This window comes from Artibeus jamaicensis, unplaced genomic scaffold (assembly GCF_021234435.1).
Source record: "Artibeus jamaicensis isolate MK-2021 breed Jamaican fruit bat unplaced genomic scaffold, CSHL_Jam_final contig_464, whole genome shotgun sequence".
Lineage (NCBI taxonomy): Eukaryota > Metazoa > Chordata > Mammalia > Chiroptera > Phyllostomidae > Artibeus > Artibeus jamaicensis.
The window spans coordinates 6,389,284-6,406,206 of record NW_026521842.1 but is presented as its reverse complement, the minus strand read 5'-3'; the positions used below and the strand labels follow the sequence as shown (position 1 = coordinate 6,406,206).

The 16,923-nt window shown below is 41.7% G+C and overlaps 1 protein-coding gene across 1 annotated transcript in view; it reads left to right on the top strand.

Moving 5' to 3' along the window:
* CDH13 (cadherin 13) overlaps positions 1 to 16,923 on the top strand; it is a 1,059,406-nt gene that overhangs the window by 671,189 nt on the left and 371,294 nt on the right. Inside the window, exon 6 of the mRNA XM_037142446.2 lies at positions 15,249 to 15,393. Within this exon, the coding sequence (XP_036998341.2) occupies positions 15,249 to 15,393 (145 nt within the window). The remainder of the gene's footprint in view (positions 1 to 15,248; positions 15,394 to 16,923) is intronic.

Below are 16,923 nucleotides of genomic sequence, written 5' to 3'. Positions count from 1 at the left end.
GACTAGAAAGGCAGTCTGGGAGAGGTGTACGTGGAAGGGCAGGGCATCCTTGACATTGTCCCGAAGGAGAAACCGGAGCGGGAGCTGAGGCCAAACCGAAGTGCTAAGTGGACCCACAGGTGGCTGTCCAAAGCCCAACAGCAGGACCACTATAGTGGACATGTGGCCCTGGACCTTTGATGAGAGCCAGCAAAACAATGAGGCCACCTCAAAGCTGAACCCCCAGAGTGTGGGCCTGGAGCTGGCTACTGACCACCTTCTTCAGAGCACATTCTTTCTCAGAACAGAGTGGGAGCAAGGCAGGAAGGCGAGATCTGGGCAGGGCCCAGGACCAGAGCCAGGTCTACTCATCACAGGAAGATCCAGACAGGGGACTTGCCCCCAAGAGGCTGACATTTCCTCTCAATTTTAAATGAGCTTCAGCTTCTGCAACACCTCGAAGACTTTCCTTGGATGCTTGAGACTGTGAACCTTAATCAGGAGCAGAACATTATAGGGATAGTTTCCTTGCTTCACAAAAAACTTTCAGGATACTGGCAGCTACTATTTATTTAGCACTTGTTATAGACCAGATTTTTGCTAGCTGCTTTACAAACATCATGTATTTCACCTCATAGCAACCCTCCCTGTCAGCTAGGTCCCATGCTCCCATTTTAAAGGAAATTGAGATTCTAAGAAATAACTGAATAGGTTTCAAATTACAGATCTGAAAGAGGTAAAAGTGAGACTTGAAGCCAAGTCTCCCTGAACCTGAAGTCCAAGCTTGGAGCCCCTGGTCTTTCCTGGTTCATCAGTGAGATTAAAAGTGCAGCTTCGGGGGAAAAAGCAGACACTGATAACAGTGATGATTCAGTAAATGAAGCTGATGAGACTGAATTCCATACTACAAAATTCTGTCAAGTGCTTTGAGATTCCTTTTCATCCAAAGCTCAGAGACCGTGAGGACTGCAGCTGCAGGGGCAGCCACTCTGCATCCTCCCACAGCACTGGCCACTGGTGGTCTCCGGCACTTCCCGGTGCTCCATGCACCATCCCTGCTGAGAGGGGCCAGAGGTCGGAAGTTCAGCCGCCACCTGTGGACCCCGACTTGTAATAAACTACAGTTGATCTGTGGTCATCTTCTGAATAAGCTGCAGTTTTTAGAAGAAATTTTATAAATTCTTTTTAACTCTAAAATTAACACATGCCCGTCACAGAAAATCTTAAAAAATGTAAAGAAACAAAGGAAAAGATCACCTGCAGTAAAATCACTCAATGTTTTGGGATAATGTGAATAGTATGTCATTGCCTACTTGTCAAAAATTGCATACATAGTGCGTACTGTTTGGCAATCAGGTATTTCACTTCATATCATGAACACTGTTGATATATTTTTCCATCCCCCAAAATGCATCTGTAACATAGTATTCTATTTGTGCAGATGCTACAGTTTATTTCCTCAGTGTCCCATTGGAACATCGTGTTGTTTCTAAATATTCTTATTTTTAAGCAATGCGAAAATGAGTACACATACTGCTAAACACCCCCGTTCCCCCATATAGCCCCTAAGTTAAATTTCTACAAGTAAACCACGTTTTTCAAGGCTTGTGATGGGTATTGACAAATTATATTTCAGAAAGATGTTTTAATATCATCAATAATGTATGAATTTTTCCCTCACAAATTTGCAAAATACTGATTAGCAGATTTTTCTAGTTATTTTGGCAATTTTATAAGAAAAAGCTATCTCATTTTAATTTTATATGTTTATTACTTTTTTGTTTTCTTTTTTTGCAAATTGTTGCTTTTTCTCAAGTAATTTTAATCAGCTCTTTTTATTTTACTTTTTAAAAATCACTTTATTGTTGTTCAACTACACTTGTCTGTATTTTCTCCCCACCCCAGCCAAACCCACCTCCTTCCCTTGCTTCCACCCTCCACAGTTTTGTCCATGTGTCCTTTATGGTAAGTAGTTCCTGAAAGCCCTTCTCCCCACTGTCCCCTCCCCCTTCCCTCTGGCTATTTTTAGACTGTTCTTAATTTCAGTGTCTCTGGTTATATTTTGTTTGCATTTTTCTTTTGTTGATTATAAGCCAGGTGGTGAGGGACAAATACCATATGATCTCACCTTTAACTGGAACATAATCAGCTCTTTTTATATTCGAGATAGTAAGCCTCTGCTTTTTATAATTCAAATATTTTCTGTTTTCTATTTATTTTAGTTATATAAAAACATGCACTTAAATCATTTAACTCTCTCAGTAACTCACATAATAATAAGTTATGCCTTTAATACTGGTTTAGAAAGGCCCTCCCTACTCTATTTCATAAATGTTCAATGGCTTTTTTCTCCTAATACTTTAATCCACCTGGAATTTATATGCCATACTTTAAGTTTTTATATGTCAACCTTAATTTTTGGAGAACATGTTTTATAAAACACATTTTAATACTCGCTTAACAAAATGACTTTAAATCTGTAAAATAAAAAAAGTATTTCATTTCATTCTATTCCTCTGAATTTCACATTTGGAGAGGAAGAAGGGCAAGTGAAAATGAAATCCCCAATAATTTTTTCCTGTGGCTTTGTTTTCAAAAGTATTATGCTTCTCATCTTTGTACAGAAATCCTCTTAATTCTAGTACATATCCTTAATGAATCTGGCATAATTCCAACATCCATAATTTATATAAATTCTACTTGAACCAATTAAAAATTTCAGTCTGTGTCCCCTCTTGGGCTAGAGGATATTCACTGGGACTTTACTGAAATTGCTTAAATAACTATTTTTAATATCTGCATAGATTTCTTACACATAATTAAAGCTATTTATTAATTAATTATTAATCAAAAGTTAAGTAGAAAAATGCCCTCAAAGTCCAGTGTGGTCATGAGCATGCATACATAAGAAAAAATTTTTTAAAGATTTTATTTAGTTTTTAGAGAGAGGTGAAGAGAGAAAGATAAACATTGATGTGTGGATGCCTCTTGCACAACCCTCATCTGGAACCTGGCCACCCACAACCCAGGCATATGCCCCGACTGGGAATAGAACTAGCAACCCTTTGGTTCACAGGCCTGTGCCCAGTCCGCTGAGCCATACCAGCCTGTGCAGAAAAATATTTTTTACTATGTTTGGGAGAAAGCAAACTTTAACAAATTGACAAAGAAAGTGCTATAGTTCTAAGCAGAGCAAGCTTTTTAAAGAGCACTTGATAATAGTATCAAGATCTTTAATCAATAATCTAACAAGTATGAAGCTTTCATGGCCCCTTCGATCATTTTTAGAGAGAGCTATAAACACTACATGGGGTCCATTGGGGGAAATTACACCCAGTGTAAATGAAGGGGGAGGAATGTACAGAAAGCTAAAGGTAACTTTTCCCTGAGAACTCTCCAGGAGTTGGTTCGTAATGAGATTTAACTTTGATAAATGAATAAAGCTAAGAAAAATAAACAGAAATGCAGCGATTAGTGTCAAAGAGAAATCTGGATTACTGTAATAGAAAAGCAATTTCAAAAGGGTAATGCCAGACCAATAGGAACTGAATTGAGGGTACTGCATCTACTTTTACAAAAGTCTAAATAAAGGTCTATTGGAAGTGAATGAATGCCAAGGTCACCTAACCCTCTTCTGATCTAATGAGCCTTTGGTTAGAATTCCCTATATGTTGAGAATTGTGCTATTCATGCTCATTTATCTTTTTAGTACTTTAACAACACAACAACAAAAGCCTGAGAATGCTATTCTAAATAACTTTCTTACTCGGGCAAAGGGAGATGACAAAGTGAAGTCACGTAACAAGATAAAATCACTATGTGTCTCTGTTTGTCTAGGACAAACCGGGTTTGTATGTATTGTTTCTGTATAATTGTTAATAAATAGTACCTACTTAGATTCTAAAATGTGTTCCAGTGTGAACAATTAATTATGTGGTCCAATTGCTGCTGTAATGTGAAACCTCAAATGTCGTGACTGAAAACAACAAAAATTAGTTATCTTGCATTTCCGAAGAGAGTGGGCTAAAATCAGCATGCCAGCAAGCCTGCATTCACCTGGAGAGGTCACAGAGGAGGGTCCTCACCTGTCCTAGTTTTAGCGACTGCCCATACACCATGGCTTCTGGCCTCTTCCTCCAACCCCAAAGCCAACCATGGCTGCTCAAGACCCTTCTCAGGTCACATCACTCGCACCTTGTCCCCTCCCTTTCCCTTGAGGACCCTTGTGTTTACATTTGGGTCCATACAGATAATCCAGGCTACTCTTCCTATTTCAAGGTCAGCAGATCAGCAACCTTAATTCCATCCGCAATCTTAATTCCCCTTTACCATGGAACCTAACATATCCCCAGGTCCTGGGAAAGCCAATTCACTGTCAGCCACAGCCACACTGTAGGTTAGCAGAGCCAAATTGTGAAGGCAGACTTTCTGATTCAAGTCTTGTGTCATTTCAGTGCTCCATGAGGATGTCTCTGGTAGAAAAGCCTTGTTGGATCTTTGTGAGATGTTGGGAGGTGAGAAGAGTATGAAAAATTCAAACAAAAGGCCAATAAAAAATATCTATCAATGCCTTCTTTATTCAAGGCACTTAATTAGCTACAGAAGTAATATCGAGAAAATAGTGTTCTTCCCTTGGGCCACAAGTATATTTGGTCTACATGCAGAATGCGCCCATTTCTACCAAAAGGGTCTATGATAAATGAATGTGAGACTATATTAATTAAACATGTAAGAACTCAGATGCAACAAGTAAAGGCAATTTAAATTTCACATTAATCAAATATGTTAGGGTTAGTTTTACTGTTTTCTTTTTCTTATCACAACAAACATCATATCTATAGTGGAAAATCTGTTCAGAAAAAAATGTTCCAACCACTCTCAATCTTGAGAGGTCATCTGTTGTAAATAAACTCATAACAGCATACTTTCACAAAAATCTCTGTGGGCTTCTTTATTTCCACGGTATCTTCACAGAGTTTTTTTTATGCTGTTAACATCCTTGAGGGTCTTGAGACATGCCCGCCCTTCCAAACTGCCTTCCAAAAAGGCTGCGTCAGGTGGAGTGCCCACCAGCACGGCACCTGCTGCTGGTTGTCACAGCACTCCCACAGTCACTGGCTCTCGTCTCTTCTTCTTTGTCCACTTGGAAGGCAAATGCAGGCATCTTGTTTTTCATATGCACTTCAAGGTTTTATGTGAGTCTCCATGTCTGACTTGCAGTCGTGTTTAATTAGAAATGTCCAATATTCGTTAGACCTGTGTGTTTCTCCAATTGCACATGGTGAACTTCCAGGTATCATTTTGTATTTCTGGCATTATAACTATTTTCTATTGTCAAAAATGAAATTTGTCATTAAAGGAATGAAACTCACCTTTGTGACTTTTAAACTAGTCCAATAGAAGTTCCTTAAAGTGGTATTTCAGAGGTAGTGTGAACTGCAGCATCCATGTCAGGGCACGTTTCAGTGCCCAGAGAGGTACTTGGGAGGGGACACATTCATGTTGGTAGGAGACATCTGTGTCCAAAAGAGAAATTGAGTCACATTACATTGGAGTCATGGCTCATATTCTCTTCACTTTATGTGATCAAAACACACGTGGCTGAAGAATACATGTGCACACACACAGTCAGCCGGATGTTTACTGCATCATCTCAGATAAGTAACTCAGTCTGTGTGTGTGTGTGTGTGTTGTATTTCATTTGACTACTTGGCCTGAAGCAGAACCATCAGAGTTCAAAAGGTCAAAGTGTTTCCAAATTGTTTTACTTCAAAATGACTCAGGAATCTATGCACTGTGTATGCGATGCTGTGTTTCTTTTTCCATTGATCTGGGTTTCACATCTGTCGCTTGGGTTATCTGTCGCACATTATAAAAAGTATTGGCTTTCAGGAGCCAGCTTCTTCATTTTGGCCTTCACCCAAAGAACAGCGTACCACATTTTGTTTTGCGCCAGTTGATCCCTTTGGGTTAGATCACTGTATCAAATTTTGTCTGACTAAATTGTATCTTTCATAAGCAGATGAGAGGATGAGCCAAATGAAGGGCAAGATGTTAACAGTTTGTTGTGATGCCGAAGGCCAGTGTGCTTGTACACGCTTTGTGATTTGGTCCATTATGTTCCTATTCTTTCACAAAAGGTTCTTGTCTGTGCATTATGCACAGCTCATCTCCATTATTATGGTGCATTAATTGCTTTGAAGAGTCATCAGTTTGCATGTTGTGACTTAATAGTTCACACCTCTGCTGGAGATGCCCCCAAGATATGGAAGGAGCATAGAGGAACCAGAGCTCTGGGATGCTGGGAAGGGTGGCTAGGGGTCCCCATCAGCAAAGATACTCTGGCACCTTAGTTTCCACTTTGGCTCCCATGGGTTTTTGCTGCCTGCTCCCTAGTTCAAAGGTCAAACTCCTGTACTCCTGCACCTGACTCAAGAGATCAGCACCAACAGCCTGGTGCCCATCGACCACAGCTCCCAAAGAGGGGTGATTAGCTTACAGTCATGTAGTGCCTATCCATACCCACCCTTGGAGGAAGTATTCTTGCTTTAAACAGATTAGGGGTGATTGGTATATGCTGTTCTCTCCACATTCACCATGGTCATTTGAGAGCTAAATTTATAAGAAGGACCAGTCTTTTTTTTTTTCCAGAATGTCTGCAGCATCACAAAAGGGAGCATGTTAGAGCCAGGCAGCACTGTAATGTCCCCAGCCTGTCCGTGGGCAGGGTGTGATAGCGTACACAGTGGCTCAAAGTGCATTTTCATATGTATTCTTATGTGTATTAGGAAAATTTTATAATAAGCTCATCATTGCCTAATTAATGAATAATTTTGCCTCAGATGAGACAACAGGGAAACATAGCAATCAATAGTAAAACCTCTTAAGTAGATTACAAGTTAGTAAGGGGAATAAAATAAAAATGTAAGGAAAGACCATGAAAAAGTATTTAGCAGATATGAATGTTATGTGGGGAAGCTCGATTCTGGAGTCAGGCCTGACTTTGGATCCAGCCAGCTCACACACCGGGCCCTTTGGGCCGCAGACCCAGAACTTCAGTTGTGAGTTTTGTGCAGTGGCTATTTCTCCAGGCTGTTTCGAGCCCAATGTGACAGTGCATAAAAAGCCCAGACATGTACTGAAAACATATACAAGATATATACTGTTCCCTTCTTTTAAAAAGCAAGTAATCAGTTAATGTGCTTAGGCATTGTTTACCACTGTGGTTTCTGTTCGTGAGTTAAGACGGCACAGAATGTCAACTGGCCTGTAGTCAGGGGAATCTGGACTGACCGTCAGCTCTCGTGGGCCAGGGAGGGCAAGAAAGGACAGATGGGCAAAGCTGAGGCCAAAACTCTGTACTCTGCTCTCTTAAAGAGGCATTGCCTCTTCAGCAGAGGGCTGTGTGCAGTGAGGGTTAAATCAAGTGCCCGTTATGTGCCAGGCATTGGATGTCAGCCTTGAGGATTTGCTAATGGGCAGGAACATTCGCCATGCCTCTGCCTTCACGGGGCCAGATGGAGAGGCAAGTGCTAATTGAATTGTCACACAAATAAATAAGCGATCACATATTATTATGAAAAATGTTATAAAGCAAAATTCCGGTACCACAGGAGTGTAAACCAAGGATGCCATAGCTGGTGTGGAGGGGTAATGGAGGCTCTTCTGTGCCCGTGATATCCAGCCGAGACCAGAAGGATGAATAGGGGCTAATGGGGGAAGGGGGGGACAGCAGACAGGGCACTCATGTTTGCTAGGGGGGTTGCATGTGAAAATCCCTGTGCCAGGAAGGAATGGGAAGAGTCGGAGGAACCAAAAAAAAGGTTGGCGTGCCTGGATAATAAGGAGGAAAGAGGATCTCTGTGACACAGAACGGGTTTGGAGAAGTGGCCTGGGGCCAAACTATAAAGACTCGTCAAAGTAAAAGAATGCTTTGTTTATCCTAACCGAGATGAGAAATGATTAGGAGGTGTCTACACATACAGTTTGAAGAGACGCCCTGGAAGGCTGTTTTAGTCAGTGTTCTCCAGAGGGACAGAACCAACAGGAGAGGTACCGTGTGGATGTAGTGTAAAAATACGTAAGAATACACAATATCAATATCAACGTATAAATCTCTAAGATGAATATATATCAACTGGCACATTCATGGCGTAATTGGTCTGAGTCTGAAGCCTGAGACCCAGCAAAGCCAATGCTTTGGTTTGTAAGTTCTTGCCCCCATCTGAAAGCCAAGGGCGAGAGAAGACCGATGCCTCAGCTCACCCAGTCAGGCGGGAAGAAAAGGGAGCGGACGGACGCCTCTTTCTTTGCTTTTGGTTCTACTCAGGCTCTCAGTAGATTAGGTGATGTTCACCCAGCATTTGGATTGGAGCTGGATCTGTTGTACTGAGTCTGCTGATTTGAATGCTCAGCTCATCTGGGAACCCCTCACAGACACACACAGAAGTAATGTTAACTATGGGCACACTGTGACCAGTCAAGCTGACACCCTAGATGACCCATCACCTCCCTTACAGAATAGATAGTGGTGGTCAGCAGTTGTTGCAGGGGTAACCATTAGGTGCCTGTTGCCGTGGCCTGGTGAGAGGCGACAAGCCAATCTGAGGAGGTGATGAGGGAGCTGGAGAAGATGCTATATGAGGGAGGGACACAAAAAAAGCCAGAACTATCTTCTGGAGGGTAGTACAGGCTTTCGTCACTAGGGAGTGTTCTAGGAACCCATCTGTAGCAGGGTACCAACTGGTGTTTTGAGAGGCTGTACTCAGCTTCAGTGAAATCTTTTTGAAGACTCTTTCAATGTGTTTGCCCATTTCATAGTGGGTAAATTACGAGCACATCTGCCCACACTGTGCTGAGTGTACAGCAGTTTTTGACCAAACACCAGCACGATCCCCATGCCTCACCCTCCCTATTCACCAGATTTCACCCCAGTGACTATGTTTTATTTCCCCGATGAAAAAAGTCCTCAGAAGGGAATGTTTTGCTGATGTAGAAAAAACAAGAGCAGCATTAAAAGGCATCAGAATTGACGAGTTCAAAAACTGTTTTGAGCAGTGGGAAAAATGTTTCAATAGGTGTATTGCATCAAATGGAGTACTTTGAAGGTGACTGAAGCTTAACATGTAAGAATGCATACACAATTTTTTCCCTAAGAAATTCCAGGGTTTGTGGGCCCCCCTCATATTTAAGAGAGATTCAGGATCATAGACAGGACTTGTTAACAGAGTGGATGGAGATAAGAGAGAAGCTTCTCTGAGAGAGAAGATGGCTTCAGAGTTACTGTTTTTGTCTTGGGGAAAAGGACCACCCCCTGGACAAAGTTCAGAGCAAAATTACAAACTTGCAACTGCATTGATCATACTTTCTGTTGCTTAAACATCCTTGCCTCAATAATTTTATTTAAGGGTATTTTGATTAAACCACTTCAAATGTAAAACAGCTCTGCCTTCTCTAGGAAAGGCTGAAGATGGTCCTTTAAAACTGGGCAGTACAAGATGGCTTGAACTTCAGAACTCACTTTATATCAGGCACTGTTACACATCCTTTTCCCTTAGTCTGCACTAAGATCCTATGAGGTCACTGCACAGGCTCTCGTTGGTAACACAGAAACCAAGGTGCCCAGAGGTGTGTGCCTGGCTCAGAGCCTGGCTCCTCCACATCAGGAGGACTGGCTGTTTTCTCCTGAATCCAGGGCCGGTGCTCACTCCACAACCCTTCAGAGCCCTCTACTCAGACTTTTGGGGTGTGACCCCCCTCAGCTGTTTGTCCCTCCCTCACTCCCACTAAGACCAAAGGTCTCCCTCTCTCTCCCCTTCCATGATAGGCTAAGCTTTCCAAAGAATGGACAAGATACCAGTAACTCTAGAGTCTCTCAAAGTACTGACTGAAACTAGATTCCTAACAGGTTGTCTAGATGCCCCCTGGCTCTCTAGTGGTAAAGCTCAGTCTCCCCTCCTCCCCACTCCCCAGGGGCAATGCATCTCAATGGGAGAGAAGACACTGCCCAGCTGGGTGCAGAAACCACGCAGGCTGAGACAGGTTCTGCCCCCGCCCTGGTGCTCCGTCCCCTGTGAGGTTCCCACCTCCAGGACTACTCTCTTTTCTTTCGTTTTTTACAACTTCTCACTTGTTAGTAAGCAGTTCCATTCTCCCTACTTTCTGTTTAATAACTTTATAGAAAGTGCTCTGACAAAATACACTTCAAGTCTCCATTATGCACAGTCAAAAATCAGAAGATTGGAAAAATTGATTTGTGTGCATGTGTTTTATATGTGTGTATATGTGATGTGTGTGGTATATGTTCGTGTTTTTATGTCGGTGTCATGTGTAAGCATGTTTCTCTGTGTTTGCATGTCTTATGTTTATATATGTGCATGTCTGTGTGTCTGTGAAAAGGCTTCTCCAGACTGATCCACAGAAAACATCTACACTGCCCGGCCTGCATGTTTGGGGACAGTAAATGAGTCCACATGTGCAGTGCATTCCTAGCAGGTAGTTCAATTCTGCCTTCTGTTTGAAACTAATTTCATGCACCTGAACCTGGGAATGATGTTCCCAAGCTCAACAAGGCCCTTGGGACTTCTCCAAACCTTGTGTCACAGTTCAGCTTCACACAAACAGCAATGTGCACTTGAATCCCCTAAAGACAGGATAAAAAGCCAGGGCTGCCCAGTAGGTTCTGAGCAGGACCTGACACTCAGCATTTCTAGCTCTCAGTGGAGGCCAGGGCTGCTGGTCCCAGAACTGCACTTTGAACAGCAAGGTCCTAGAACACACAGCACAGAGGATGGCCAAATGTATCGCCATTTCAGGCTAGTTGCCATGGAGGAAGTTACTAGGCGCTACCTTGTCCATAAAACCCAGGCAACTGTTTCTAGACACAATTTATTGAGCATCTTCTCTCTTTCTAGTTCCACAATAGACCTTTTTATGTTACCCCTCGTTATTCCCAAGAAGATCAACCAACCACTCAAACTACATCCTCGAGTCCAAGAAGGTGGTACAGAAATAGTCAGTGAGAAGCTGGGTGATTTCCATTTCCTTTCAGAAACTACTCCATTTCTTTATGCCAATGGCCACCTGTTTGTTTTTCTCACAGTAGGTTTCTACAAATGGGCATCTCACTTCAAACAAAGATCAGCGATGGGAATGCCTCCCTTTGAATGCATCCCAGTTTGTTTAGTTTCTGGACCCCCAAACATAGCCCCTGGAATAGCTGTTGAGACTCAAGGGAAACAAACCTTGTTCCAGTCTTTTTAGGCTAAGGATGTGTGTGTTTGGGTGTTTCAATTAAGAAGAGGAAAGGTAGGTGAGAACATCATCAAATACTTATGCTCTGATACTACAGGTCCCCTCTGAAAGTTAAAAGGCCTGCTTCAGAAAGTTTAACTGTGGATCTGACCTTCATATGAGAACATTTATAAGAACTCACTGGAATGTCAGATTTCCTTAAGTAAGTGATTGGGTAGTAAGGTCATATTTACTAATAATTTCTTCACACATGCTTAATTTTCACCCACATTACTAATATGCCTTTTGAAAAATTCATGGACTACTTAGTAAAACACTAGCATTTCCTAATATATATTTTATTCAATCTACTATGGTTTCCTTTATTAAGAACAAGCTTAGTAGCATTTTCCCTTCCTCATCTCTGCTTACCCAGCAATTCACAGAGAAAATGCCTCCTTTTCTCACTTTGCCGAAATTGTTTTGTGCGACGAATGTTATGGCAGAATCAAGTTTAGTCTATTCCACTGGAACTGAGCGGAGCCCCAGTGATGTGCCTTCATCTTGTACCAAGACCATCCCTAAATATGTGCTAAGCTTGGAACCATTACACTTGCTGCCTAAAACTCTTTTCTGTGTGTTTTTGTATGACTAGCTCCTTCCGCTTTGTTGTTATTCAGGTCTCATTGAAGAGTTCCTTCTGTGATGAGTGTGTTCTAGGCAGGGCCTGAGAGTCTGCAGTCTTCCAAAACAAGCCACAAGCTATTGTATCTAGAATAGGTTACTTCCCCTGTGAACACACACTCACATACACTCTCCCTCAATCACACTATAGTCCAAGCTTTAGCATCCAATAGAACTCCGCAGTGGCAGAAAGATTCTGTGTCTGCATTGTCCAAATGGTAGCCACTACCTACACTTGGCTATTGAGCTCTTGGCTGTGACTAGTGTAACTGAAGAACTGGGTTTTTCCTTTGATTTATCTTGATTTAATTTAAATTTAAGTAGCCACATATGGCAAGTGGCTGCCATATTAGACCATGTAGCTTTAAGATATCAACCTGTTTCATCCCTTCGTATCTCTTATCTCTAACTAAAATGACCTTACTCATGTGTTTTACATTGTTCGTCATCTGTCTCTTCAGGCCAAAAATATCTTTTCTGGTAACAGACAGATAGCCGACACTCAGCGCATGGACTGACATGTAATAGGTCCTCAATGAAACTTTGTTCAATTGACTCTAAAATTAATAAATGCCCCTGAAGAGCACTTTGCTGTTTTTAAACACTGCATCTAATGATATTGTTTTCCACTGAATAACCCAGGAGTCAAACTTTGGGTACTGGTATAACATAAAATGCTATCAGGTTGTTTACTTACATAATTTCTTTTATGAGCTTCAGCTCAACATTTTTCACTCATCCTAATCAATTATATATTCTTCGTGTCTGTGTTTTCATTATGTTGAGACAGAGCCAGAGTCTGCCCCTCCTAGTTCCAATGCATTTGCATATTTGGAAAATGTGAATTTTGTTCCTGTATCCTGCTGTGGCTTCTTATACTACCCAAGTCTTGTAGAAAGTGGAGGTGTTGGAGAAGGTCATCAAGAGGATGTGACCACCATTTGACCTATGAGCTAGTCCCATATAGTCAGAGGTTCCTCATCCCTGTCCTGTCCTTGATTACATGTCCTGCCCACCATTCCCACAGTGTGAGCTGTTTTCAAGGACAAGGCCTTGAGATAGTAAGGTATTATTGAGACTATCTGGATGGTATATGAGACTGAACTGAGTTAAGACCTATACATAAACTTTTAGAATTCCAGTAGGTATGCACAGAGATCTACTTGTCTTGCAATTGCCCTACACAAGCCCCGTATGTAAGTTCCCTTGCTTATTAAACCTACCACCTACCAAACTGAAGTGGTGCCTCTCTCCTACATGTCTCCATGCCCTCCCTGTATGGGAGCCAGTTTGTGAACAAACTGTAAGCTTAAGATTCAGACCCAAGATACATGTTGTCTTTAAACAGGTTTTTTTGGTTAAAGTCAAGTCTTTGGCTATTTGGGGAGGACAAAAGGCCAGATGTTCATTATCACATGAAACTCCCCAATGTTTTGTTATAATTATTTTTTCTTTAGCAGTGTTCTCATAATAGTTTTAAAAAGTAGCATGAAAGCATAACAGTGAACTCTATGCAGGACTCTCTCTTTATGCAGATGTTAAATGGCTCTGCCCTTTCAATTTCTTAATAATTAAGGTACACATGTATTATTTTGTCTGTCCCCAGAATCAATGTGTGTGTGTGTGTGTGTGTGTGTGTAAATTTGCTAGTGAGAAAATTAAATAATGTTGAAGGAAAAAAAATGAAAAATACATCTCCCTACTCAAACATACCTGGGTTTATTTTTGCCCACTAAGTTCAAATTCTGCCCATATGTATATGTCACATAGATATGATGCACATGTTATTTTGTGTATTTTCACACAATATTCTAAGTAGATCAATAAGGTTTAATAATTACTTTATCTAAGGGCTGTATTCTAGTATGTTGTTACACAAACATTCATTCAGCTAGTCCCCTTTCACTGGACATTTAGTGGATGCCGGTGTTATTTCATTACTGGGAATAACACCACAGTAAGCGCCTCATCTTTTCATACATGTAGTGCAACCCAACTCAGAGAAAACCAGGAGTGACATCCAAATGGAATAAAGGTTATGAGTTCTTCATCACTTTTGTGGAATTCTGCCATGCTACTTTCCAAAAGGATGATACCGATTTATAACATTATCATACAGGGTGCAACTGTGCAGATTTATAACCAGAGTGTTTCTTTTATTTTCCTAAATTGGGCTTGTTTTTACAATAATATAGATAACAATAACAGTAGTAACAAAAGCAGGAGGTAATATTCTTGAGATATATTATGTGACAGGCATAAACTACTTTAGAAACATTGTTTTTATAGTGGTTAAAATGTAATACCTGGAGGCTGGTTTCATGGGATCAGGTCTAGACTCCACCATATAATCTCTATTTGCTTTTATTCTCTCCTCACAAGTGGGTTATAGGCATACTGTGAGGATCAAGTGAGCTAATAGAGTAGAGAGCCTAAGTAAGCACTGGATAATAATTGGCTATTATTCCTAATTATAAGTGTTTTTACTGTTGTGCTGGGATTCCAGTTGCCGAGGCCCTTTCCCAAGGATTCCAAGTACAGAGACCCTTTTCTGGCTGAAATACACGCCCACCTCCACTGCAGGGACCACTGCTGATTTCAGGGAGAAGTGTTACCATCACTGCCCGGGTCAATCAGGCTGGACTTGGCTCAGGAACCAAGAGCAGAAGGTCACTGTGATTCACTGGGAATGTCATGACATAATTTCCTGTTTCCAAGACAATAAAGCTGATGTCTTATGCTCTTATTTTCTTCATCCTCGAGCTGTGAACGTAGTTTCTTCTGTATTGAAAGTGTTACAGGGAGTTAGGAAATTCCACCATCGATTATATGGGCCTGGTGGGCAGGAATCCTGGTGTCTCATTCAGGACCCAGTGCACGCCTCCCTCGCCCCAGGAAGGCTCTCTGTACATACCTACCAACCTGCATTTCCCCAAACATCACCATAAACACTTTCAGTTATTTCCTAATGAACTCTGTTCATAACTGCTTCGTCAATTATTTTTATTAGCATAACATTCCTTTTAAGCATAATGATGTTGGAAAAACAGAAGCAGTATAAGCACATTTAACTATGACTGATTGCGAGTGGGTTTTTTTTGGAGTTTCTTTGCAGATTTGATAAATTAATTGTAGATTTCCCAAGGGAGACCTAACCCGAATTGATCTTTGTCTTTTATTCTCTAATGTTTAGTTTCTATTCTAGTCCCAGTGACTATCCATTGAGACCAAAGTTTGAATATTGCCAAGGGCTCATTAAATTGCTGGTATAACCTACTTTCTCTAGAGAACCTGATTTCAATTTTCATAATGAATTAATACCTCTTTCTCCTCCAATCTCTTCGCTGCTACAGCTATTTGTGGAGACCACTGATGTCAACGGCAGGACTCTTGAGGGGCCAGTCCCTCTGGAAGTCATTGTAATCGATCAGAATGACAACAGACCAATCTTTCGAGAAGGCCCCTATGTTGGCCATGTCATGGAAGGATCACCCACAGGTATGTTAAGTTGGCTTATCATTAGTATAATGGCTTGGGAGGGGGCATACTCTGGTCTTTGGGGATTCTAGAGGCTGTTTTACCGTCACTCCAACTGGTTGTTGGTATGCATGAACGCTGACAAATGATTTCCCTGGACAGAAGCAGTAGCTGGAAAGATGCAACTGAGGCCATGACTGGGTGTTGCAAACTATAAAAACCATCTTCCCTGCTTTCTGAAGGTGATCCTTGAAGGATAACTGACATCTAAGTCCTCCACGTGTGTGGCTGCTGTCGGGTACCCTGTAAACACCCAGCTCGCCCTCATGCGGGCCCAAGACTGAGTGAGCTTCGTGACACAGTGGAGCTGTGAAGAAAATTAGAGTCCCCACTGCAAGCTCCTCCATTATTTCCTTTTATAACTGCATTTTAATCAGAGCCACTTTGGAAAAATGGGTAGGACTTTCCCCCCTCTTTCTTTAGATGGGCATCTTGAAACCTTTGTCTTCAGTCAAAGGGCCAAAGGCAAGACATTTATTCTTTTCCCTGGAAGTACTTGTACCTACTGTTATGGAAATGACTCACAGTTACTACAGAGCTCCTTTTATCTTTTTCCCACAGTTAACCTTTCTGTTGGGGAAGGTTTTACAATGTAAAGCTCCCCTTTCTGGCCCAATAGATACTAATTAAAGCATTCTCTGGCCAGCAGCAGAAATCAGTCCTAAGTACAATGCTTGAGAAAGTGAAAAGCAAAGAGAAAAATTGCTATTATAAGCCTGGACTCTGATTTTAAGCTTTAAAATGCATTTGAGTGAAAAAGTGCCATATCAGGTGTATCACCATGGCTGTGTCTAGCTATGCCAAAACAAGCAAGTGAAGGAGTCATTCAGCAGGTCAGACAGGAGGTGGGAGCTTGAGAACTGCTTTGACTGGTTATTCCCCCCACCCTTTGGCTGCATTGATGGGATATATCGATAACATGCAGATACATGAGGTGCTAGAAGTGTTGTCATGGTAACCTGCCTAGACTACCAGGTGAATAATTGTATGTAAGGTACCTACAACCTCCCTTCAACTTCAAGGAGCTGGGTGTCTGTGTATTTTATCAGATATCCAGGGGCAGACTTGAACACATTCTGTTAAAAGGAGAGGGATTTCCTGTGGGCTCCAGAGGGCAGAGGTGTGAAAACCGCTCTGGAGAGAGGGTGAGTGAGCAGGTGAAGGTGGGTCAGATCACTTCAGAGCAGAATGTTCCTGTGGCACCTCTCAGTAGGCTGCTTTTGATAGACAGATGGCTTCTGGTGAGGGAGACCCTGGAATGTGGGTTTGATGTTTACAGAAATCTTAAACAAGCTGATGTTCAGAACAACTTAGGAGAACCGATAGGGAAAGCTATTAAAGGGGCCAGAGTTTGAGCAGAGCAGAAAAATGATTCTCCGTTTCCATCTGGGGTACCTGGGCTTTGTAGATAAGTGACTAGAATTCAAGATGGGCTGGAAAGTATTCTAAATGTAAATGACAACATGACATTGAAGGCAGTCATGAGCGTGT